This window comes from Schistocerca americana, chromosome 4 (genome assembly GCF_021461395.2).
Source record: "Schistocerca americana isolate TAMUIC-IGC-003095 chromosome 4, iqSchAmer2.1, whole genome shotgun sequence".
Lineage (NCBI taxonomy): Eukaryota > Metazoa > Arthropoda > Insecta > Orthoptera > Acrididae > Schistocerca > Schistocerca americana.
This window is the reverse complement of record NC_060122.1, coordinates 718368593-718391158: the sequence shown is the minus strand read 5'-3', so window position 1 is coordinate 718391158 and position 22566 is coordinate 718368593. Positions and strand designations below refer to the sequence as shown.

The 22566-nt window shown below is 36.7% G+C and overlaps 2 protein-coding genes across 2 annotated transcripts in view; both read right to left on the bottom strand.

Annotated features, from left to right (window-relative positions):
• Positions 1-11961, bottom strand: part of LOC124613743 (hydrocephalus-inducing protein homolog) — a 56273-nt gene extending 44312 nt beyond the window's left edge. The window contains exons 1-2 of the mRNA XM_047142459.1: positions 11786-11961; positions 10375-10679 (exon numbers count right to left, since the gene is read on the bottom strand). Of these exons, the coding sequence (XP_046998415.1) occupies positions 10375-10679; positions 11786-11961 (481 nt within the window). The remainder of the gene's footprint in view (positions 1-10374; positions 10680-11785) is intronic.
• Positions 11962-14453: 2492 nt separating this feature from the next.
• On the bottom strand, positions 14454-16376 carry LOC124613742 (hydrocephalus-inducing protein-like). The gene is made up of 3 exons (XM_047142458.1): positions 16325-16376; positions 15712-15859; positions 14454-14709 (listed from the first exon to the last, which is right to left on the bottom strand). The coding sequence occupies exons 2-3, from the start codon at positions 15843-15845 to the stop codon at positions 14454-14456; spliced, it is 390 nt and encodes a 129-aa protein (XP_046998414.1). The 5' UTR covers positions 15846-15859; positions 16325-16376.
• Positions 16377-22566: the final 6190 nt, after the last annotated feature.

Below are 22566 nucleotides of genomic sequence, written 5' to 3'. Positions count from 1 at the left end.
CAGGAAGTTTCATATCTGCACATGCTCCACTGCAGAGTGAAAATATCATTCTGAAAGTAAATGTTTGTTTTCATTTGCCACAAAAGTACTCAAGGGACATGATCTTGATTTTATTATATATCATGTGTAAGCAGTAACCATATAAATATGTGTGCATCATGTTAAGTGTATTCTAGGCTTTTAAAATCAATTCAGTTTTATTTATTAGACTTCTTTTCCTATCCCACATATAATCCCAAATGGCGAATATGAATTGGTTTAAATTCTGATTATTAGTCAAGTATTAAACCATGATGTCAGAAAGGCCAATCTAATCCCTTTTTTCAGTATGCCCAGCAAAAAGTCTAAGTGCATTCCAAAGAATAAAAGTCAATAGTGAAATGAGACTAATATTATAAAAGTGATCCATGCTGTAAGGAGAGGAGAATGAGTGCTCTTAAGGCAGAAATAAACTTTCAGTGAGCATTGTAGTACACCTGAGGAGAAAGTTTCATGTTTTAATGTTGTATGAAATTAAAAACCTGTACTTGGAGAATAGGTGGATAAGTGTTAGTAGCATACCTGCTTCAAAAGAAAGAAAAATTGTGTGGCTTTTTTTCTTTTTTTTTTCTTAATGTTGCAAGGGGTACTGCTTCCTTTGGTGTTATGGGATAGTAATACTCCTTAGGCATTTCTGGTTTCTGAAACTTTTGAAGCTTGAGAAGTCTTTTTTCTGGCAGTAGTATTATCATTTTATTTAATGTCAATGTTATCCAAATGTTACCTTTCACTGGCTAGTATGTGAGCAGGAGTCACTGCTTGGGGTAGATGAGAAGTGGTCACATGCAGCAGCATCATGCATAAGTAATCCGAAAAACTAGTTAAATAGTTGATTATGAGTTTGAAAGTGTTATGTTGATTCACAGGGAAAAAGTGATTTATGATTCACTTTATTTGTGGAAAGTTGTACAGAATTATATATGAAATTTGTGGAAGAAGCAACATAGTGCTTGTTGGTCAATACTCTTCATTGGTGGAACATATTTATATTTGAGCAGATACAAAATGGCTACAATGAACAGTCATAACCTGTTAAATTAATATGGAAATGCAGTGCAGCAATGGTTACTTCAGCATGAGTGTGAAATGAGTTTAACTGGTAGAGCTTATGCAGTATTATGGCGTGGGTAATATTCCAGACGGCTAATAAAACTATGTAATATATTTTATACTATTATTATTTCAAAGTGATATTTTTCTATTCTTAAATTGAGAAATATTAATATCTACAAGCATTTGGGCATTTGCTCCTATTAAGCTACATAATCAAGTTTATTTAGTAGTGAAAGCTCGCATACTTGAGCCTGACAGCCATAAAATTAATAAAATAAATATATAGAGGAGCTTCACTATTAGTGAACCATGGAAAGAACTTTGCTTTTTGATGAAGAATAGTGATTTTAAATACAATAATGAGAAACAATTATGAATAATATGGTGTCAACTTCACATGCAGATAGCATAATAATTGTGCCATTGTGAAGAAAATGATGTGAGAAACGGAAATCTGCAGCATCTTGGATTGTAGTTATTTCAGACTACCAGCTCAATGACACACATGTAGTAGCACAGTTTACAGCACCAAATAATTGTGTAGTGACCAACAGTCACAGAAAGAAACATGTGTCACACGAATGCCAACTGCACGTAGTTTTAAAGTGCTGTGTATGTAAAACTTCTGAATTGCTAGGTTTGTGATGAATGTTATGTGGAGGAAATTAGTTAGGCTTGTACTCTGTACTTTTGACTTAAGTGTAAAAAGTTCTTTGGTGAAGAGAAAATACTAGTAGATAGTGCTGTGGAACCTCTGGTGATTAAAGAAGAAGAATACAAGGGATGTCCATCAAGTAAGTTCTGTTTGGTTGCATAAAACAAATGTGTACAGATACAAAAAAAATATTTATTGTGCAAAAATCTACAACTGTTAAACTACTTTTCTAGATAGCTTCTGAAACTTTGTAGGCACTTGTCATAGCGTGGCACTAGTTTTTTTTATGCCTTCTTCATAGAAGTTTGCCACTTGTGTATTCAACCATGTGGTAACATGTTCTTTCAGCTCATCATCATCATTGAAATGTTGACCACCAGGGACAGATTTTAGGTGTAAGAAGAGATGAAAGTCACTAGAAGCAAGATCCGGGTTGTATGGAGGATGATCAAACGCGTTCCAGTGAAATTCTCGTAAGAGTTGTTTGGTCACATTCGCTGTGTGTGGTCAGGCATTATCATGGAAGAAAAACAACACCTTTTGACAGTAATCCTCAGCACTTGTTCTGTATTGTGAGGCACAATTTCTTAATGGTCTCTAGTCGAGTTGTGCCACAAGCTCCTCTTCTCCCCAATTCTATTCAATACCTCCTCATTAGTTACGTGATCTACCCATCTAATCTTCAGCATTCTTCTGTAGCACCACATTTCAAAAGCTTCTATTCTCTTCTTGTCCAAACTATTTATCGTCCATGTTACACTTCCATACATGGCTACACACCATACAATTACTTTCAGAAACGACTTCCTGATACTTAAATCTATACTCGATGTTAACAAATTTCTCTTCTTCAGAAATGCTTTCCTTGCCATTGCCGGTCTACATTTTATATCCTCTCTACTTTGACCATCATCAGTTATTTTGCTCCCCAAATAGCAAAACTCCTTTACCACTTTAAGTGTCTCATTTCCTAATCTAATTCCCTCAGCATCACCCGACTTAATTCGACTACATTCCATTATCCTCCTTTTGCTTTTGTTGATCTTCCTTCGAAGTATTCTATAAATATTGCTTCTTAGACAAATACATAAAAATCTTCTTTGCTGTTATCACTGTGAATTTTTCGTGCCTTCACCATTTTTCATTCAAATTTTGCTCCATTAGTTACTTGAACATATTCCAATATCTCAGAGTAAATCCCTTGTCATATTATGTTTGTTTGCTGTGGCATTACACAACAGCTTCATTTCTCATTTTTGACTGAAATTTCCTGTTTTTTTTTTTTCAGTCCTTTCACACAGGTCACCATGATCTAATGTTTTGTGATGACTTAAAATGTGGGTGTGGGTGTAGGTTACACTGATTTATTTCCCCAACCCCCATTTCACTTTTTTACAAGGTGACATACTTGGAATTTTGCAGGCCTTCTTCTTTACAGAATAGTCGGCCACTGCAAAGTCTCTTGACTTCTTCTCTGTTGAATAGTGCTAGGTACAGGAACTTTTAAGCCTCTTTCTTCTTATAAAATGAGTAAACATACAAACTTTCATTTTTGTCAGTTAACAATGTATTTGACTTTTATGCACAATATAATTCACGCTTTCAACATACATATGTAACTTTCTGTAACTACCTCATATGGTCAAACATTAGAAAAAGTGAGTTACAGTTAAAAGAAAGTTGGCTTGACTACCATGACTTTCTTAAAATGAATCAGAAAATACGTCTTGCCTCTACCAAGGCTGATTCAAGAGTCTACAAGAGTACTTTTCAGCTGTTCTTGTTTCACATAACAATAGTCAGTGACACAATAAACACAAAGCTGCATATAGATTCCATTTCCATACACACCCACTAACACATCTAGTATTGCATGACAGGTACTTGTTGGTGCTGTTCGATTGCTGCATCTACCGTCTTCCCGCAACTCATTTTGAACTTGCACACACAGACACATGTCACACAGTAGGCTGTATTCTGCCATCCCACACTCATACCTAGCGTATCACGTGCTTGAGACGGTAGAAGGCTGAGTGGTTCTAGAATTTACACAGAAATTCTCGAATTACTACAAGAGCAATGAGAATTCATATGTAGTGTGTGCTAATGATTTCTTCTCTGGGTCAGACAACAGTGTTATTGACATACGTAAAACTGGTGATGACTGTATTGGATCTGAATTAGGTGGTATTTTTTATGTAGATGAGAATGAGAGCAGTGAAATAACTGAGGTTGGAAAGTCTGAGACTGGTAGCTTATTGCACATGGATGTAGGTGAGGTGTGTAACTTTGATAGTGATGAGACATGTTGTTAATGATATTATTAATGAAGTAATTTTGGAAGAACATGATGATGTTGGTGATGGTCATGATGATACTGAATATCAGCTATTTGTAAAGATTAAGAATAATGAAGTTTTAGAGTTGTCTGCAAATAGACTTAAGGAAAACGATGTTTGTGATGACGTAAGAGTCATGGAATACCAGTCCAGTCAAAGCAGTTTTTCATTAATGTCTCACAGAGTAATGATCCAAACAGTAAAGGTGAGTTATCTGTAAGCTTAGAGACTAAAGGTGAACATTTTTTAAATTTGTTTGGGACCAAATTGATGATAATGTAGATAAATGAGCATACTGGAATAAGTTAGTTGTTGTTAGTCCAAATTTGTATTTGAATTGGTGGAATGAAGTGAAAGAGGATCTAAGTATGAAACATAATTCTGACACTAATATGTTTTGTGTTCCTTCTGTAATAAGTGATGGTAACTGTGCTATGTAAACCACTCAGTGTATTCAATCTTTTCCTGGCAACATGTGTATCCATAGTAATGCTATGATACCAGTAAAGTTGATGAAAACCTGCAAAAACAGTGTAGATGTAGCATTTGATGAAACTGAAAGTGATCTTTTCCTTAAGTGCCTAACAAACAGAGATGATGATTCAGATTTCGGATGTCCTCACATTAAGATTAAGATTGATCAGTGGGAAGGGACTGTTTGACTGGTACAGGTCACCCAATTTGTGACATATCTGAACAACTTAGAGACAAGATTAACAATAGTAAGAATTTTGTGGAAATGTCCATTGCACGTGTAAAGATAAGAGGTGCCACTGCTAAACAAAGCAAGTATGTAAAATGTTAAGTACTTTTAACATTTGGTATAGAAGGCAAAACATATGATCATGAATGCATAAGGAACCTTAATCTAGAAGAAAATATTCACTATGTCTGTGTATTTTTAAGACTATATAATTGTGTTTTGTTTGTCATGAATGTAGAGTGTAAGATCATGTAGTTTCTAAAGTTCTATCTTATCCATTGTCTGAATTTTAACCTATTTGTGGATTCATAAAACTATATAACTGTGTTTCATTTGTCTGGAATTTAGTATTTAGATGTAATTTATAAAGTTGCATGTTATCCATTGACTGAGTTAAAAAAATTGTGATACATTATATAGTTGTGTTCTGCAATATATACCTGCTATAGAATTTGATGTCAGGTTTTTTTCAGAATTCGTACTGCACAGGTTAGGAATAGTATCTGAGCATATCTATGAGTGTGTGTGTGTGTGTGTGTGTGTGTGTTACCTTATTAGTCGATTCATTTGATAGCATTTAACTCTGTTTATTAATGTTTCAAATGCGAGCACTTTTTAATTTCACCTGACATAAATCCCATATAACTGTTTGTGTAAAATGATTGAGAAGTACATATCTCATGTGATGTGGAGGAGGTATTGAACAGTATATTGACTATACAAAACAATGTTTCGTGAGTTGACGTGAGCAATAGACAGGAAGTTACCTATCCACTGGGGCATGTGATGAGAACTCTAGGTAGAAAGTGTACTGATTCGAGAATTTCTGTGTAAATTCTAGAACCACTCAGCCTTTTACCATCTCGAACACATGATAATCTGGATATGAGTGTGGGTTGTTAGAATCCTACCTACTGCATGTCAGATGTTTGTGCTTGCAGGTTTAACATCAGTTGCGGCAAGAAAGTAGACGCGGCAGATGAACGGCGCCAACAAGTACCTGTCGGGCAATCCACAGAAGTTTTAGTGAGTTTGTAAGGAAGAACCAAGGAGTTTATGTGCAACTCTGTGCTTATTGTGTCATTGACTATAGTTATTAAAACAAAGACACTTGAAAAAGAACTCTTGAAAACTCGTGAAGTAAGCTTGCTATAAGCAAGACTTATTTTCTGATTGATGTTAATAAAAGTTATGGTACCTAAGCCAACTTTCTTTTAACTGTAACTCAATTTGTTTCTGACATTCAGCTGTATGAAAGACTTGCAGGAAGTTACATATTTATGTGGAAAGTGAGAGTTTTATTGACAAAAAGTAAAATTTCTAAGTCTACTTACTTCATAAATAGAAAGAGTCTAAAAACTCCTGTACCTAGCATTATTAGACAGAGAAGAAGACAAGAGGGTTTCCAGCAGCTGGCTGGCCAGTAATGAAGAGTTGCTGCAAGTTCCAAGTAAGTCACCTCATAAAAAAGTGGAAAGTGGTTTTGGGAAATAAACCGATATAACCCAGATTCATACTCATACTTTGAGTCGTTAGAATGTTAGAAAAGCTGAAAGATGCACGCAGATCCACTCCCCACACTACTGTATGGCTGTACCCTATGGACCAGTCAAACTCAACTTGAAAGAGATCATGGGTACTGGGTAATGTACTCCAGCATCTGTCAACTGGATCTGTGTTGAGACTGATATTTGTAAATTGTTAGCCAAGACTTCTAAAGACAGTGTTAGTCAGCATAAATGGATGCAGGGGGATTGACTTTCCAATGCATTTTGTAACTTTAAATCAGTATTTTTTTATCATTTGTAAGTGAATCCTTGTATGGACAATTAGTAAATAGAGTGGAAAACATTCACAAGTGTAGATAACATGACAAGGTGTATGAGGGTTGGAACTTAAAAATTGGCATCTATTTTTTCACAGACAATACAAAAGAGTTACATGTTTGCACCTGTTACTGTCCTTCAAAGTAGTCACCAGCACTGTGTAGAAGCCATTGCCAGAGACGTGGAAGGTGTAGTATACTGTTAGCAGAGCCCGTTTTGTTGGTGGTGCGCATGGAGCGATCTACTGCCTGTCAAATCTCTGGAACAGTCCTGAAACGAATGCCACAAAGTGGTTCCTTCATCTTTGGAATCAAATCAAAGTCACAAGTACTTAAAGTCCAGGGAGTATGGTGGATGGTACAGTACTTCCCAGTCCTGTCGACTAAACAGAACAGCCACAGCTTGCGTTGTATGCACCCGTGCATTGTCGTGCAAAATGATGGGTGGGTTGTGGAGAAAGTGTCACCACTTCTTTCACGAAGCTTTGCAGGTGATGCTCCAAAAACAAAGAATATTACTGTGCATTGACGGTCTGCCGTGGAGGAACATAATGCGTTAGTATAACATCATCACAGTCGTACATTTGAATCACCATAACTTTAGACCGTTCCACTCACACCATCAACAGAACAGGCTCTGCTAATGGTATACTTCCACATCACTGGCAATGGGTTCTACACAATGCTGGTGACTACTTTTAAGGACAGTAACAGGTGCAAACATGTAACTCTTTTGTATCGGTTGTGAATAAATAGTTGCCACTATTTAAGTTCCAACCCTCATATATATGTCTGCTTTCATACATAGATTTTGGTTCTCAATCTACTGGATTGTGTCTTCATTCAAAGCTAATTATGACTCAGCTTACCTATATTTGTACTGAATATTGCAATACTGTATATGATTGGATCTTGAGTTGTGGACTGACTCATTCTTAGCTCTGTTTTGGGTACCCCTGATCATCGTGACTGTGTGTGTACTCAAGGAGAACATACAATTTTGAGGCTAATGCTTCTTACAACTACTCTATGCACATGATTGAACTTATTGATATGATTATAAACTTTATTCATTTTGTTGTGTCGAAACATTTTTTGCTGGTTTCTACCCGATGTGGTTTGGATTCATGGGTGGGTCTCCACATCTTAAAATTAGGCCCTAATATTTTACCATTATTTTGTTCTTTTGTGAGTCAACATACCCTTGAATACTCTGGTTTATGTGGCTGATTGACTCCTATTCACGACTGAGTGTATTATTCTGGTCTGTACCCATCATTGTGAGTTTTTTGAGTCAGTTCAGTACACATAGACTCTGAAATTTTTTTTGCCTTTTTAGGATTTTGAAGGTGTGACTGTGTAGATCTTAACATAAAATTTATAAATTCTAGTTATTTACATTATCTCTGTAATCATTTCTATAGTCTAGTGGTGCAATGTTGTAGTTTTGACCTTGTATTATTTGTCTTGAGACAGTATGTTCCATAGACCTGAAAATATGAATGCCATATCATGATATATGTATAGATTATGATTTGTATAGTATATATTTTTCTTACGCTCTCTGTAAATGTATCAGATACTTCTATGCATCCATATGCTATACCTGGCAGCATTTTGTACACCGTTTTTCAAACATTATAGTCTGTTACAAAATACTGCAAACATTCTGTTTCAAAATTTTGTGAGGGGGATATTGCAATGAGTCACCCTCCTCTCTAACATTAATCCCCCAACCCCTATATCTCTCTTTTTTATGAATTTCATATGATTTTGTGCATAATGTGTTATGTTTTGGGGTAAAATACATAAAAAGAAATTAATTTGTTAGTACTCTGTACATACAGTTAAAATTACTCTTCTTTGAAAACTATTTGAAGTTACATAATTTCGGGCCCATTTAGTATTCATATTATTAATTCCACAATCTGATGCTAATTATTAAATGTATTTCTAAGCTCATTTATAAAATAATGATATAACTTGATGATTGTTCTTTTGTCATGAAAATATGTAAACTCTTTCACTTTGTAAACTCTTTGGAATACTGTGAGTACCGCAGAATGTTGGTAGTACTGGGCATGCTTCTGATGGAATAAGACAAGGTTTTTATTGTGTTACCAATAACGTAATTGGTGGTGTGATAGAAGTGAAAATTGTAAAGTTGGTGTGATTTAGAAAAATTGGATAAAATAAAAAGATATTCATAGCAACTGGCAAATCTACATCAGTTATTCTGTTAAACAAGAACCCACAACATTATAAATATTACAGCTGCAAGAACCTACCCTTAGACACAACAAGACTTGGAGCCAACAACAATGAGATAATGAAGATAAGTAAAAAGTTCTTCTTTTGTGTATCTTGAAGCTTTCAAAACGTTCATAGATAGAGAATTTTGATAGTGAAGTGTAGGAGGGCAAGATTACAGACTCGAAGCTGTTGTGTAAAATGGGGGTTCCAGCAGTGGAGTTCAATGCCTTGTATTGCACCTGTTCCTGCTGAGGCCAGCTGAGGTAGCTGACAGTGTGCAGAAAAGCTGCACATTCTCTTTCTTTACTTGCCACCCCTTTCAAGCCGTGGGGGAGACCACCGACCTCAACCCACGCAGCTGGCCATTAAGCAACACCTGCTGTCTGCTGCAATAATATGAGGCTTGCCCACCTCATCACATGAGCATGCTCATTAGCCAAGGCATTCTCAGCAGTAGCAAACATCAAAGTCAGCTGCCACAGCCATCTGCATTGAGTGCGCACGGTGTTTAAAGTATCAATTGGAAATTTAAAAATGTCAGGTATACATGTATTTCTGAGTGCTTATTTCAGCAGACTAACTATCAACTATTATTAATTGTTTCTATAAATGTTTTAAAATTGCAAATAGCACATTTTTTGGTCCATTTTAGATTACTTACATAGAAAATAAACTTTTATCTATTTCTTAACATCACACTACCTACTATAGTTGAACCTTGATTACACCATACATATTTATATCATGTTGTTTAACCTTGAGGTATATTATTTTCAGTGTATTATCTATGTCTGTAAATGTGGGAAATATATAATAAAAGGTTTCTTTCTTTGATTTGAAGTCACTTTGGCAGAGCTTGTAGGTGGAGGCACCCATTTGCTACTCAACTCTTTGTAGCTTTCTTCAGTCAGTCACTCTTTCAATCCCTGAATTAATGCCACATTATTCTAGGCAAATCAAGGTATCAGGAGTACAATGCCTAAGATATAATGATTTCAGTATATAATGAGAAATGTTTTGTACTATTTGTTATCCAGGTGAATTTACTGAGAGCAGAATAATCTGACATGCTAAAGTAGAGCTTGAAAATGATATTACAACTGAGAATAAAGAGATGAACAACAGATGCTGGTTGTAAGTGCTTGTAATGGACCATTTTTTAAATTCATTATACACGTCCATGCAAATAAATTAGGAGTAGAGGCTAAAATGTTTTACGTAGTATAAAATGTTAAAAAACATATACTGAGAATATCCTACTTATATGAGAGAAACAATGTAATACAAGTTATTGCCAAAAATTAAGAGTTAAGAAAGTATTCCTCTGGCTGAGATAGGAAAAAATACTTCTAGTGTAATCAGTAGACAGCTAAATGACATGTAGAATGTACCAGTATGAGCATGGGCAAATGTATCTGCAAAAATGATGCATGAAACCTGCAGCAAATTATGACCTCAAACACTGAAGGTTTACGAATAATTAGTTTCTGATTAACTGTAAACTTACTTGTGAATGTTGAGTCAAATTGTAAGTTTGTGTTTGCAAAATGAACACATGGTTCCGTAACTGTTCCCACCAACAGAAATGGTATTTCAGTTTCTAGCTCAGGCACACAGAAATACCAGAATGACTCAAAGATACCAACTTCCTCTGATAAAAAGCTGAAGGATGCTGTTGTCTTATGCCCACTTGCTAACCAGCCACTTACTGTGTCACAGTGGAAGGGAAATTCTTTTTCAGACACAGATTCACTCAAACGGTGCCAAAAATAATGAAAATTTTTTTCTGTAGGATTCAAAATATCAAATTTTCTGTAAATGAAAGCATATGATCATATTATTAACATGTTCATAAAAGTATCTAGTGTAATGTAGCACAGCTGTATTTCATGATATCACATTATTTGTCTACACCAAAGGCCAGCTACATGCTTCTGTCCACATTAAACCTACTAACAAACAACAGTACTTACATTTTGACAGTTGCCATCTTTCCCATGTCAACCATTCCCTCCCATGCAGCCTTGGCATTCAAGGAAAACATATTTGTTCAGGTATAGGCTCTTTACAGCAACAAAACACCATTCTCACCTCAGCCTTCACTGGACATAATTACCCCACCAGCCTAGTTCAAAAGCAGATTTCCCTGGCCATCACATCTAATACTGGTACTGCTGATCCCTCCAAAAAATAACTTTGGAGCACACCATGCAATAAAACAACTCCCTGTTTTAATTCATTTTTTGATACCCTAATGAAATACTTTCCAAAGAGGCAATTCATTGAATAAGTGATTTCATATAATACATTAAATTTCATAAAATTTACTATTTCATTTGTTTACTTGTATGCTATGTTTGTCCAATATATGCTAGCATTATTTTGCATTCAGTAATGACAACATAATTAACAAAAATTAGGTTGGCATTGTGGTTTTTCACTATTTTGTATAATGTGATGTATATCTTATGTAAAAATCTTTTATATTGTATACTCCAATTTGGGCATAGTATATGAAAGGTTTTGTGTATAGTTATTCATAATAACTTTGAACTTTTAATTGTTAATTTTATAAATATACAGTATTGTTTTGTTAACTTCAGTGTTAAGAACATTTAACTAGGGGGAGCAGAAAGCTCAAAAAGCTCAGTTGGAGACAGTTCACAGATGCGACAATTGTGTCGCACATCAGTGTAATAATATAATTGTTGTACTACAGTTTTGTGACTATGTAGTCTGTTGTGTGGAGTGGGCTCCCACCAACAAGTTGTGCAGCTTGTTATTAATAAACCGTTATAAAACAACTTGGTGCCTGGATTATTTTATGGAATGCATGTAACTAGATACAGTTTGCAGATGAAATGGGCTGGTATGACAACTTCAGCAGCAGCGACAGGAAGCAGATTACACCAAGTTACACTGAACTAAGATATGTAGAAGCAATGAACTGACCTTTATATACTGCAAAACTAATTAATAAAGTGTAATGTTTGGAAACTGTTTTAGCAGTAAACATATGTATTTGTCTCAAAGTTAATTCTGAGTGGTGGAGGCCACAGTGATCAATAACAAAGACACACCCATAATCACGCATTCTTCATGTCATTGGAACACAAGTATAACAACCAACTTTTCAAATTCTCTATTTAATCAAATAATCTTTCAATGATTATTTTTTTTATTTTTGTCACAATTCCAGTCCCCCCCCCCCCCTTGCCAAAAAAATTTGTTACAACCACTAGTCACTCAGCATTATACTGGTATGGAATGTATTCATCAGCCACTTCAACAAGGCTATGACTTCCTAAAATCATGTCCTGAAATGAGATCCATTCTTTCTGAGATTTTGCCCACCATATCTTCAATAGCTTTCCATCACCCTCCCAATCTCCACAATATTCCTGTCAAACCCTATGCTCCTTCTGCATCTGTGTCCCTATCCTATGTCTTCTACCACTGTGGCTATCTCCACTGGAAGACTTGCCCAAGGCAAGAATTGCAATACAAACTGTATTTTGTCTAGTAAATACCTAACCATGTCCAATATACTTGTATATATTCTATACATATAGGATTTGAAGGACTGACTAAATAAATAAATAAATAAACCTCTTACCATCACATATATCAGCCCTGTAAAGGGCAAAACATATACTATGAAAGGGAGAGCCACCTGTTAAATGACACGTCATACACAAGCTATTACATAAGCATTATTTGGCCTCTTACAGTGTCATGACTACCACCAAATTATCACCTAGGATGAGTCAGCTTAGGCAAAGGATGTATACTGGCAACACACAACAACCTGTTGTAGAGCATGCTCTACAACATGACCATTGTGACCTCAGTGCGAGTTTCACCACACTCGCCATCTGGATTCTTCCCCCAGACATCAGTATCTCAGAAATCTGCAGGTGGGAACTAGTGCTACAACATGTCCTTGGTTCTCACCACCCATCTGGCCTTAACTTATGTTAATTTCTACTGTCAAAATATTTCTTCAAAGTAACTACTCTTTTCTTCAATCTGATTCCATTTTTTACATCTTTCATTTTTTTCCGGTCTATTTTTTGCTGTCCCCCTCACACCTCTGTTACATACATTGCACTTAGCTTTTCAGTCTTATTAACTCACACATTACATTTTAGCAGTAATCTCTGTCTTGCATATTACACTGTCTTCCACCTTTAAACTCTCACATTTTCAAATCTCATCCCGTGCAGTCCTCAACAATCAGTCCTTCGTTCTCATCACATCCCGTAAGTCTCCCTTGACCCACAGTTCTGGGTGACTTTTCTAAAATCTACCCCTTTCCCTAGACCTCTCTAGTCTCTTTTCTTTACCCCTCTTCCTTCCCCTTCAACCCTGCTGCCTGAAGAAGGAACAACTGGCTATGAAAGCTAGCCTAATTATAACCTTCTTTTATGTGTGTGTTCTGCTACCACCTGATGAGTAGATTTTGTATCTATCCAATTGCATTATGTTACTCATTCTGGTGCATATGAGGAATGACACTCCTGAGAAACAATATGCACTCACACATACCTAGTTTTTCAAACACATAGAATATCTTCAATTTTGAAGCCATTTGTCCATGGTCCACAAAAACTTCGGTGTATTTCCCTTTATCTTTCTAATTAAATGCTTCCTTGTATTCAAACATGAATGAGCAAAAAATAATTCTATTTAAATGCTTCCTTTACAGGATTACAAAAATTATATGAGATGTTGTTGTTGGAAGGCTACAAATATTGCATATACTTTACAGTTTGGTTTCTGGTGTAAGCACAGTCAAAACTCTCTGAAACCATTTGTTGAAGAATTGCATGTTCATAACATTATATGTGAAAATATTTTTTCCTTTTAAAAACACTCTCTAACTTTCTCCCTTTATTCAGCTGAGACACTCAGTCATGTTGTGCACACTCATGTCCTCAAAATATTGATATCTCTCCAGAGTGCTTCAGGCCATAGTGGATTTTTTCGATATTGTTTTTAGAATGGATTCTGAAAACATTTCTGATGTGAAACCCAATTTACTGTTTCCTCACATTACATAATGAGGGTTGAGAATAAAGGTATGGAGGTAGATGCACTGTTTCTTGATTTCCAGAAAACTTTTGCCTCAGTAGCACATCTACACTTATTATCAAAAGTATGATCATATGGGGAATCAACAAAGTTTGTAACTGGATTGAGGAGTCTTTGGAAGGGAGGACACAGCATATTATCTTGGATGGACAGTCATCATCAGATCTAGAAGTAAATTCAGGTGTGCCCCAGGGAAATGTGATGATACCCTTGCTGTTAATGTTGAATATTAATGACCTTGGAGATCATATTAATAGAAACCTCAGACTTTTTACAGGTAATGCAGTTATCTATAATCAAATACTGTTAGAAAGAAGCTGCAAAAATATTCAGTCAGATTTTAATAAGATTTCTAAGTACTACAGAGCTCTTCAACTTGTTTTAAATGTTCAGAAATTAAAACAGAAATATGCCACTAAGTCATGATTAAATCAAATATTTCTTTTTGATTTCTCCTATAGCCAGTATGTAATTAATTTGTGTGTTATTTTATCATCTCTCATACCGTACACATGGGTGTCCAGAACCAAAGCTTTTGAATTCAATCACTTTTGTGTCAGAGTTTAGTGGAGCTCCTGGTACAAAGGAAATGTCATTTCCTATTCTGCATGGAGCTGGCAAGGAAGGTATTCGCCTTCCACTACTCAGGTAGTCAGATTCTTCAATTTGGAAATGGCAGACTGGCATTAGGGTACTGCCATGTATTACTACACATTTTTTTTCCATGTCCGGCTGGCAATTTAATACCCTAAAAAGAGAACATACAACTTTATCTTATGTATATTTTTTCACAGCAGAGAGTATACTTTATACAGATGAAGAATGTAAGATATGGTATAAATTCAAATATGACCTAGCAATTTATTGACAATACAAGGAAAAGGATAGACTGCTACTCACCATAAACATGACACACTGAGTTACAGGCAGGCACAATGAAAGGACTGCTATGACTTAACTTTCTGCCAAAACCTTCTACAGAAGAAGAAGAAAAAAATTTATTCATTCACTCAAGGAAGCACACCTCAACACATGACCTTGTCCCGAATTGCCAGAGATTGCTGTCATGTGTACATGAGATGTGCTTGTTTGTGTGAACATTTGTGTTTGTGTGGGCTATCTTCTCCGAACAATTGAACTGAATTTCATTTTATCCTGTAAGATTACATTGTGTACAGTAAATGTATGTGTAATATAGGAAATGTCAAAAGTATTAACATTCATTATCACTTATTTTTCTACACCTTTAGCTTACATTTTTACATAATTGATAATGAATAACAATATATAAAAATTTAATGCCATAAGTATTCTGTAATACTGTAAAGCTCTTTTTCAATGAGATAAAATTTAAGTTTCTTTGGAAAGTCATTGTCAAGTACACTATCTTGCAGGTTTTTAGGCAGACTTCTTAGTAGTCTGATACCAGAGTACTGGGGTACATTTTCTAGCATTGCCAGTCGGTGGGGTATGCTCCGTACTTCTTCCTTATTGTATTGTGGGTGTGTACACTAGCATTTGTAATCCAGTCCTCACTCTAGGTTTTGGCCAAAAGCTAAATCATAACAGTGTTTTTGTTGTGCCTGTCTGCAACTCAAATTTCATCTTTATATTGAGTAGCAATCTATGCATTTCCTTACATTGTTGATATTACAACCTGGAGTTTCCATTTTAAGCAGTTAATGAAGCAGCATTGAATAATTGTTTGCGAAAAGGAAGAGTAGGTCTCATAATATAAGCTGTTTATTACCTGCAGATTAATGTGGATTTATATTCGAACAGGAGGCTAGGTGAAAACTTAATACAACACTCCATCTCTTGGTTTGGTTCTAGACTTCCTTCCTTTGGACTGACTGAGAAGGGTATTTGATGTTCTCCTTCCATGCCTTTGTTTGTTCCTGAAAAAAAAACTGTTTCTTGTTCTCCCTAATCAACCAAAATAAAAAGAAATCCACTAATAGTTAACAGTACTTTTATTTATAAGTAATACTAATTAATTATTTAATTGAACTACATGATTTTCCTTTGTGGTTATAATTTATTATAAATCAGTAATGACATATAAGAGCTTTACTAGTATTCATAATAATAAGGGGATGACAACTTCTGATGAATGAAAAATATGGAAACCTGTATCAGTCATTTAGAGTTACAGACAATTATGTAAAATTCCTGGTACAACCATAGCTGACCACCTGTAGTGCCCTCATAATTACAGCCTTATATATTCTGTGTGAATGTGTATTTGAGCTGCTCATTCTCATTGCATTATGATGAAGAATTCTTTATCATTGTGAGATGATCACTGGATAAATAAATATACCAACTGTTACTATATTAAGAAAAAGATAGTTGTTACTCACCATATAGCAGAGATGCTGAGTCACAGATAGGCACAACTAAAATACTGTCACAAAGTGAGCTTTCAGCCACTGAAAGGCCTTTGTCAGAAATAGACAACACACACATACACACACACAAACACAACTCACACACAAAGCACATGATTGAAGAAGCATCTGGGTGGAGGTTAAGGAGGTGGCTGGGGCAGGGAGGGGGAGAGATAGCAGGTTGCTGCTAGTGGGAGCTAGGGCAGCTAGATGCAGTCAGGAGGTTAGATGGTGGATGGTGAAGAGGAGGAAGGGGTTGGGGGGGGGGGGGGGGGGGGTAGCAGAAAAGGAAAGAAACAAAAACAGTGGGTGCTTTGGTGGAATAGAGGGCTGTGTAGTGCTGGAATGGGAGCAGGGAAGGAGCTCGATGGGTAAGAATACTGACTAACTTAGGTTGAGGGCAGGAGGGTTATGGAAAGGTAAAATATATTGCAGGGAGAGTTCCCATCTGAACAGTTCAGGGAAGATGGTGTTGGTGGGAAGGATCCAGATGGCACAGGCTGTAAATCAGTCACTGAAATGAAGAATATCGTGTTGGGTGGTGGGCTCAGCACCATCAGGGCCCAGTTGTTTCTTGCCCACAGTTTGTCAGTGGCCATTCACGCAGACAGACAGCTTGTTAGTTGTTATGCCTGCATAGAATGCAGCATATTGGTCGCAGATGACATAACTGGTTTCACAGGTAGCCCTGCCTTTGATGGGATAGATGATGTTTGTGACTGGACTGGAGTAGGTGATGGTGGGAGGATGCATGGACAGGTGTTGCATCTAGGTCTATTACATTGATAGTAGCCTTCAGGCAAGGGACTTGGAGCAGTGGTTGTATAGGGATCGACAATAATATTGTGTAGGTTCAGTGGGCAGTGGAAGGGTGGGAAGGACAGTGAGTAGGACATTTCTTATTTCAGGGCATGATGAGAGGTAGTCAGCACTACACAGCCCTCTCTTCCACCAATGCGCTAACTCTTTTTACTTCTCTCCTTTTCTGCTATCTCCACTCTCTCCCTCACCCACCATCTGACCTGCTGACTGCACCTAGCTGCCCTATGCTCCCTCCATCTACTCCCTGCATACTTTCGCTAATGGTGCTATACTGTCCCCCCAACCCTACCCAGCTATCCCTTCCTCTACCTGCCCCAGCCTCCTCCTTATCGCCACAAAGTTGCCTCTTCCATCATGCACTGCTGCTTGCAGTCTGGCTTCAGCTGCCAGAGACTGTGGTCAAGTATACATGACTTGTGCTTGAGTGGGAATGTATGTATGTGTATATTGTCTATTTTTGACAAAGGCCTTGTTGGTCAAAAGCTCACTTTCCGACAGTCTTTTGTTGTGCCTGTTTGTGACTCAGCATCTCTGCTATAAGGGATTATATTGTTAAATTTCATCCTAGATTTTCCATTCTTTTACTTACTGTTACTGGCACATGACAGCTGGGATCCCAACTGGTCAATGGATGCAGCACTCCTGGTATTGGTTGCAAGCAATGCTTGCAATGACAGGTGTTTGTCTGACAACCAGCTGGGCTGATGAATGTAATTAACTTCTGTCATTATCAATTCCATTACAAAACTTGACGGAACTACCCCATCATTTTTTAAAGTGAACTTGTATTCAGATGTCTGAAAAAAGTCAGAAAAATTGAAAATTAATTAACAGTAGTAATTTACACTTCCTGGAAAAGAAAGACCTGATTTTACTTTCTTTGGTTTTGATGGAGGCTTTTGTAACATGTAGACTCCATTAAAAGTGAAGCAGAACAAGTGCTTTATTAGTATTCCATGAGTTTTTGCTGTGTGAATGAGATAAACTGAAGCTACAATTTCATCTTGAACACACTGTTACAGAAAGTGTCACTAATTCCTTTAACAATAAAATACAATACGTTTCACCTAATATCACAATCATTCTGTTCCTGCCAGTACTACTGCTGCTGCTAGTATTCTGGTGATGCTGATAGGCATAACTACTGCAGCGCCCGAGGTCAGCCATATCTGCTTCAGCTCAGATGGATTTAAAGCAATCTAAATAAAAATTACTTAATCGGTTATGACATAGCATACTGGAACTATTCCATTTGTTATATTTCAACTTTGTGAAAAATTAATGTTTTACACTGTGTTTATTTCTTGAATTCTGTACATTTTCTAAGTACTGCACATTTGTGAGTTGTTGGAATATTTCAAAATGTCAATTACTCTCTTTCCCAGTCAGATTCATTATTCAATACTTTTGAAGTGCTGATTTCAATGTTGCACTTAGATTTTCTAAGAATTCAGATGATTACAAATTACACTTCATTAAAAATTCTATCAAGTTATTTAACAAGATACACACTATGAGCTATTAAGTATTTTTGGACATTGTGACATCACAAGATATAAAGGTTGGTAGTTCAATAAATAACATAGTCCAAATTCTGTGAAACTTGGAATATAAGATTTCATAGACAGCCAAATTTTACATTACTGATTTGGCTGCAATACTTGTTAAATTCTGATCCTTGTCATTGCACTTCTATTAACCTGATTTTCATGCACAATGTGACAAACTTTACTAACTGATGAGTCATTAATTACGAATTTTGCATATTTTACAGTGATTGTCAGTATGGTGCTTGTATTTGTAAGTAAGGTATCCCCAAAATGTATGAATGAAGTGATTTCACTAATACTTATGGTCCATCCTAAATAGCAGAATTCAACATTGCCACTTTAGGAATAATTGTGTAGTTTTTAAAATAACAATTTGTTCACTGGCCACAGTGGCCAAGCGGCTCTAGGCCCTTCAGTCCAGAACCGTGTGGCTGCTACGGTCACAGGTTTGAATCCTGCCTCGGGGATGGATGTGTGTGATGTCCTTAGGTCAGTTAGGTTTAATTAGTTCTACATTCGAGGGGACTGATGACCTCAGATGTTAAGTCCCATAGTACTCAGAGCCATTTGAACCATTTTTTGAACAATGTGTTCACATTCCAGTCATAAATTAATGGACATCTCTCAAAGGTAGCAGTCTGCATGCAGGCCTGGTCAGTCTAACAAATATATAACATCCGTGCTCGCAATAGTTGCTCATATTACAGCTATGTCTAATTTGTTTATGGAAATACATGCACCTGCACTATGAAAACTAAGTGAAGTTGTTTAAAATTTCTGAAATGATTTTTGTAACTCAGGCTAATGAATATTTTGACAACTGTGTCATGGCTGGTAGGCGACTTCAACCGTCAATGTCATTTGAGTGAGCTACTATTGAGCACAATCACTTTCAATTAATGATTAAATTGACCACTGCAGTGTACTGTGTGTGAACTGTAGCATTTTGTGTGAATATGGGCATCGTTTTGTACAATGTTTTATTACTCGGCTTCTTGACTTGTTAGAACTAACACCAGTGGTCCAGTACAGTGTAGGAGTGGTATAACTAAGTTATGGCAAGGTAATTACGATAATAATTCTTTCTGTATGAATATTATGCAGCAAGACAAACATGAATGCTCTACTCAGAAGCACAGAGCACATTATTGAGTACACAGTGAGTCAAAGATCATCCACTGTAAAATAAAGTCACTAGTCAGCAATGTTAGCACTTTGGGTCCTGAGCCATTGCACATGGGTGTCTACCATATAGAATGGATTATTTTAATGTAGTTTAAACTGCTACAACTCATGAGAGGTTTCAGTTATAGCAATAAAATTACTCTCATTGAAAAACCTAGACTTTCTTGTTTAAAACCATATATAATACCTTTCCCTTGAATTAATACATACTTTTGTCAAGCGTTATTATTATAACATTGTTTTTGAGAAAAGGAAAAATTGGTCAAAGGTATATTCACTGTATTTCCTAGAATGAATTTTATTTTATTTTACACAAAAATTGTAATTATGGTGGATACGGTATGTCTTATCTACAGTAACCTCCTGTAACTATTTTAGGATGCAATTTTGCTCTTTGTGTGGTAAATTTTGAAGCATGGGATTATGCACAATGCTACTTTACATTCACTACACTGGTAGCTTGTGTCTTTTCGCCACACTCTTCCAGTCAGTTTTTTTCCTCTCAGAGAACACACTACACACTGTTTTTGTTTCTGTTTCTTACCTACTTCTGTCTCAATCTTTTCCAGGAAATGATTTCCAGTTGATAGTCTTGAGAGTCCAAATGGACCAGGTTGGGGTTCAAAATCTTTGCTTTGTGCAAGATATGCACAGATAACTGTCATGAAGTGAGATGTTGTGAGGTGTTTTCCAGTAACCTTATTGTATAATATGCAGGAAATTACAATTTCCATTAGTATAACATGGAATGCCAACTTTCTCCACCACTTCACAGTTTGATGTTCAAATGTGTCGTATGACAATCGCTGATCTGATAAGTCAACACCAAACTTGTTTTTATTGTAGTCCACTACACAGGCTGGCTTTGACTTCTCTCTTCCTCTCTGATCAGTGAAAGTGACCATCTCAGAAGTGTGCCTTGTACTTATCATATGCACATTTCTTTTGTCCTTTCAACACAGTGGGAACATATTTCCTTTACGCCTGAAAATAAGTTCACCTCGCTGAAGGTTCGGATCTGTTATAACACGAGGCAATCCCTGCCGAGATTTTCTTGTTGTTCCCACAAGAGCAGTTTTTGCAGCTTCCAGTTCTGAAGCAAGTATTGGACTTGTGTAGAATCTGTCTGTAAACAAAGTGTAGCCTTTTTCTGACAGATTTGCAAGGCAATGTCTCTACCAGAGTCACTGTGTCAGACCTTTCACCCACGTAAACAGAGAAATTCCTGATGTAACCTGGGTCAGATTTGGATAACATGTACAGTTTCATACCATATTTATTTGGTTTTTGTGGCATGTACTGTTTGAAATACACACGACCTCGAAATTTACACATGCCTTCATCTACTGTAATTTTTTGAGATGGTGTATACGCACGCTGAAAATTAGCACTCACATTATCTAGGAGGGGTCTCACCTTGTGCAGTGGGTCATAGCCAGTTTCTCCTTTCCTCTTAGCTAAGGAATTATAACTAATGTGGAAGTTTCTCAAAATAGAAAGAAATCTGTCACAGAAAAAGATGTTTGGACAGAAATTACACGACACAACAGGGTTCTTGGACCAGTGCTCTCGTATATGTGGCCTCACACTTACACACATATGGACTACAATTGCCAGAAACTTCCTTATTTCCATCAGTGTAACTCCTTTCCACTTTGATTATGAGCAACTTGGTGAAAGGGAATTTGTGCTTCGTAATTTCCTGATGCATTGTTGAGCATACAGATTAGATTGTTCCTTTATATGTTTCATCATACTGTCTGTCAGGAGACGTGAAAAAAATTCTTGAGATGCACTGTTCTGGTCTAAACTGACAACATTGCATATTCCAGATTGTCCTGAGAATAGATCAATATCTGGTGCACAATCAGTAGTCGTTTAACCTTCCTCAGAATCGGTGTGGCACGCAGGTCTCGGCTTTCCCCTTGCCGTCAGTCTCACTCATTCTTCAGGCACAATATCAATGGGATTACTTGCTGCTGAAGTGCTTGGACACCTGCTCTCCTCTTCTGAATCTATCAGAAGAGTAGTATTTGCAAATACAGTCATAATTATCTACTGAGAGTTTTTCCAGTGCAAATCTGAACAAAAATTATACATGTTTTGTTGTCAGAATTCTTTACCTGAACTGCCAGAAACTTCTTCTTGAACATAGTCCACATCATCATCAGAGTCATCTACAACATCTTCCTCTGACAAATCAACGTCACTTTCTTCTAAATCATGATATAACTCATGAGCAATTTCTTTGTCCGTCAAGCCACGCTTCGCCATGTTGACACTACTGAGACTGCACAGTAAAAAATCGCCGCTCACAAAACTTGACAAATAAAAAGGGAAGCATACCCTTCCACAGCAAGCCCACACCATCTAGTGACCAATACTCGAACTACAGTCCATGCAGTGCCTCCCAGACAAGCGGGAGTCGTAAGAACACACAAAGTAAGGAAGTGGAAGAATGAGAACACGTGCCCGTAAAATTACGGGCGCCGGACTTTTGGGCAGACCGTGCATGCCCCTATTTTTATGGGCATTGGTGCTAAGTGTTAGGAGGTATGAGGTTCCCATAGAGAGTGCTCCCCCCCCCACTCTCCCTTCCTTGTAATGTGAAACAGAGGGGTGATGAGGATGAGCTGCTCATTAGACTGCATGGAGGAA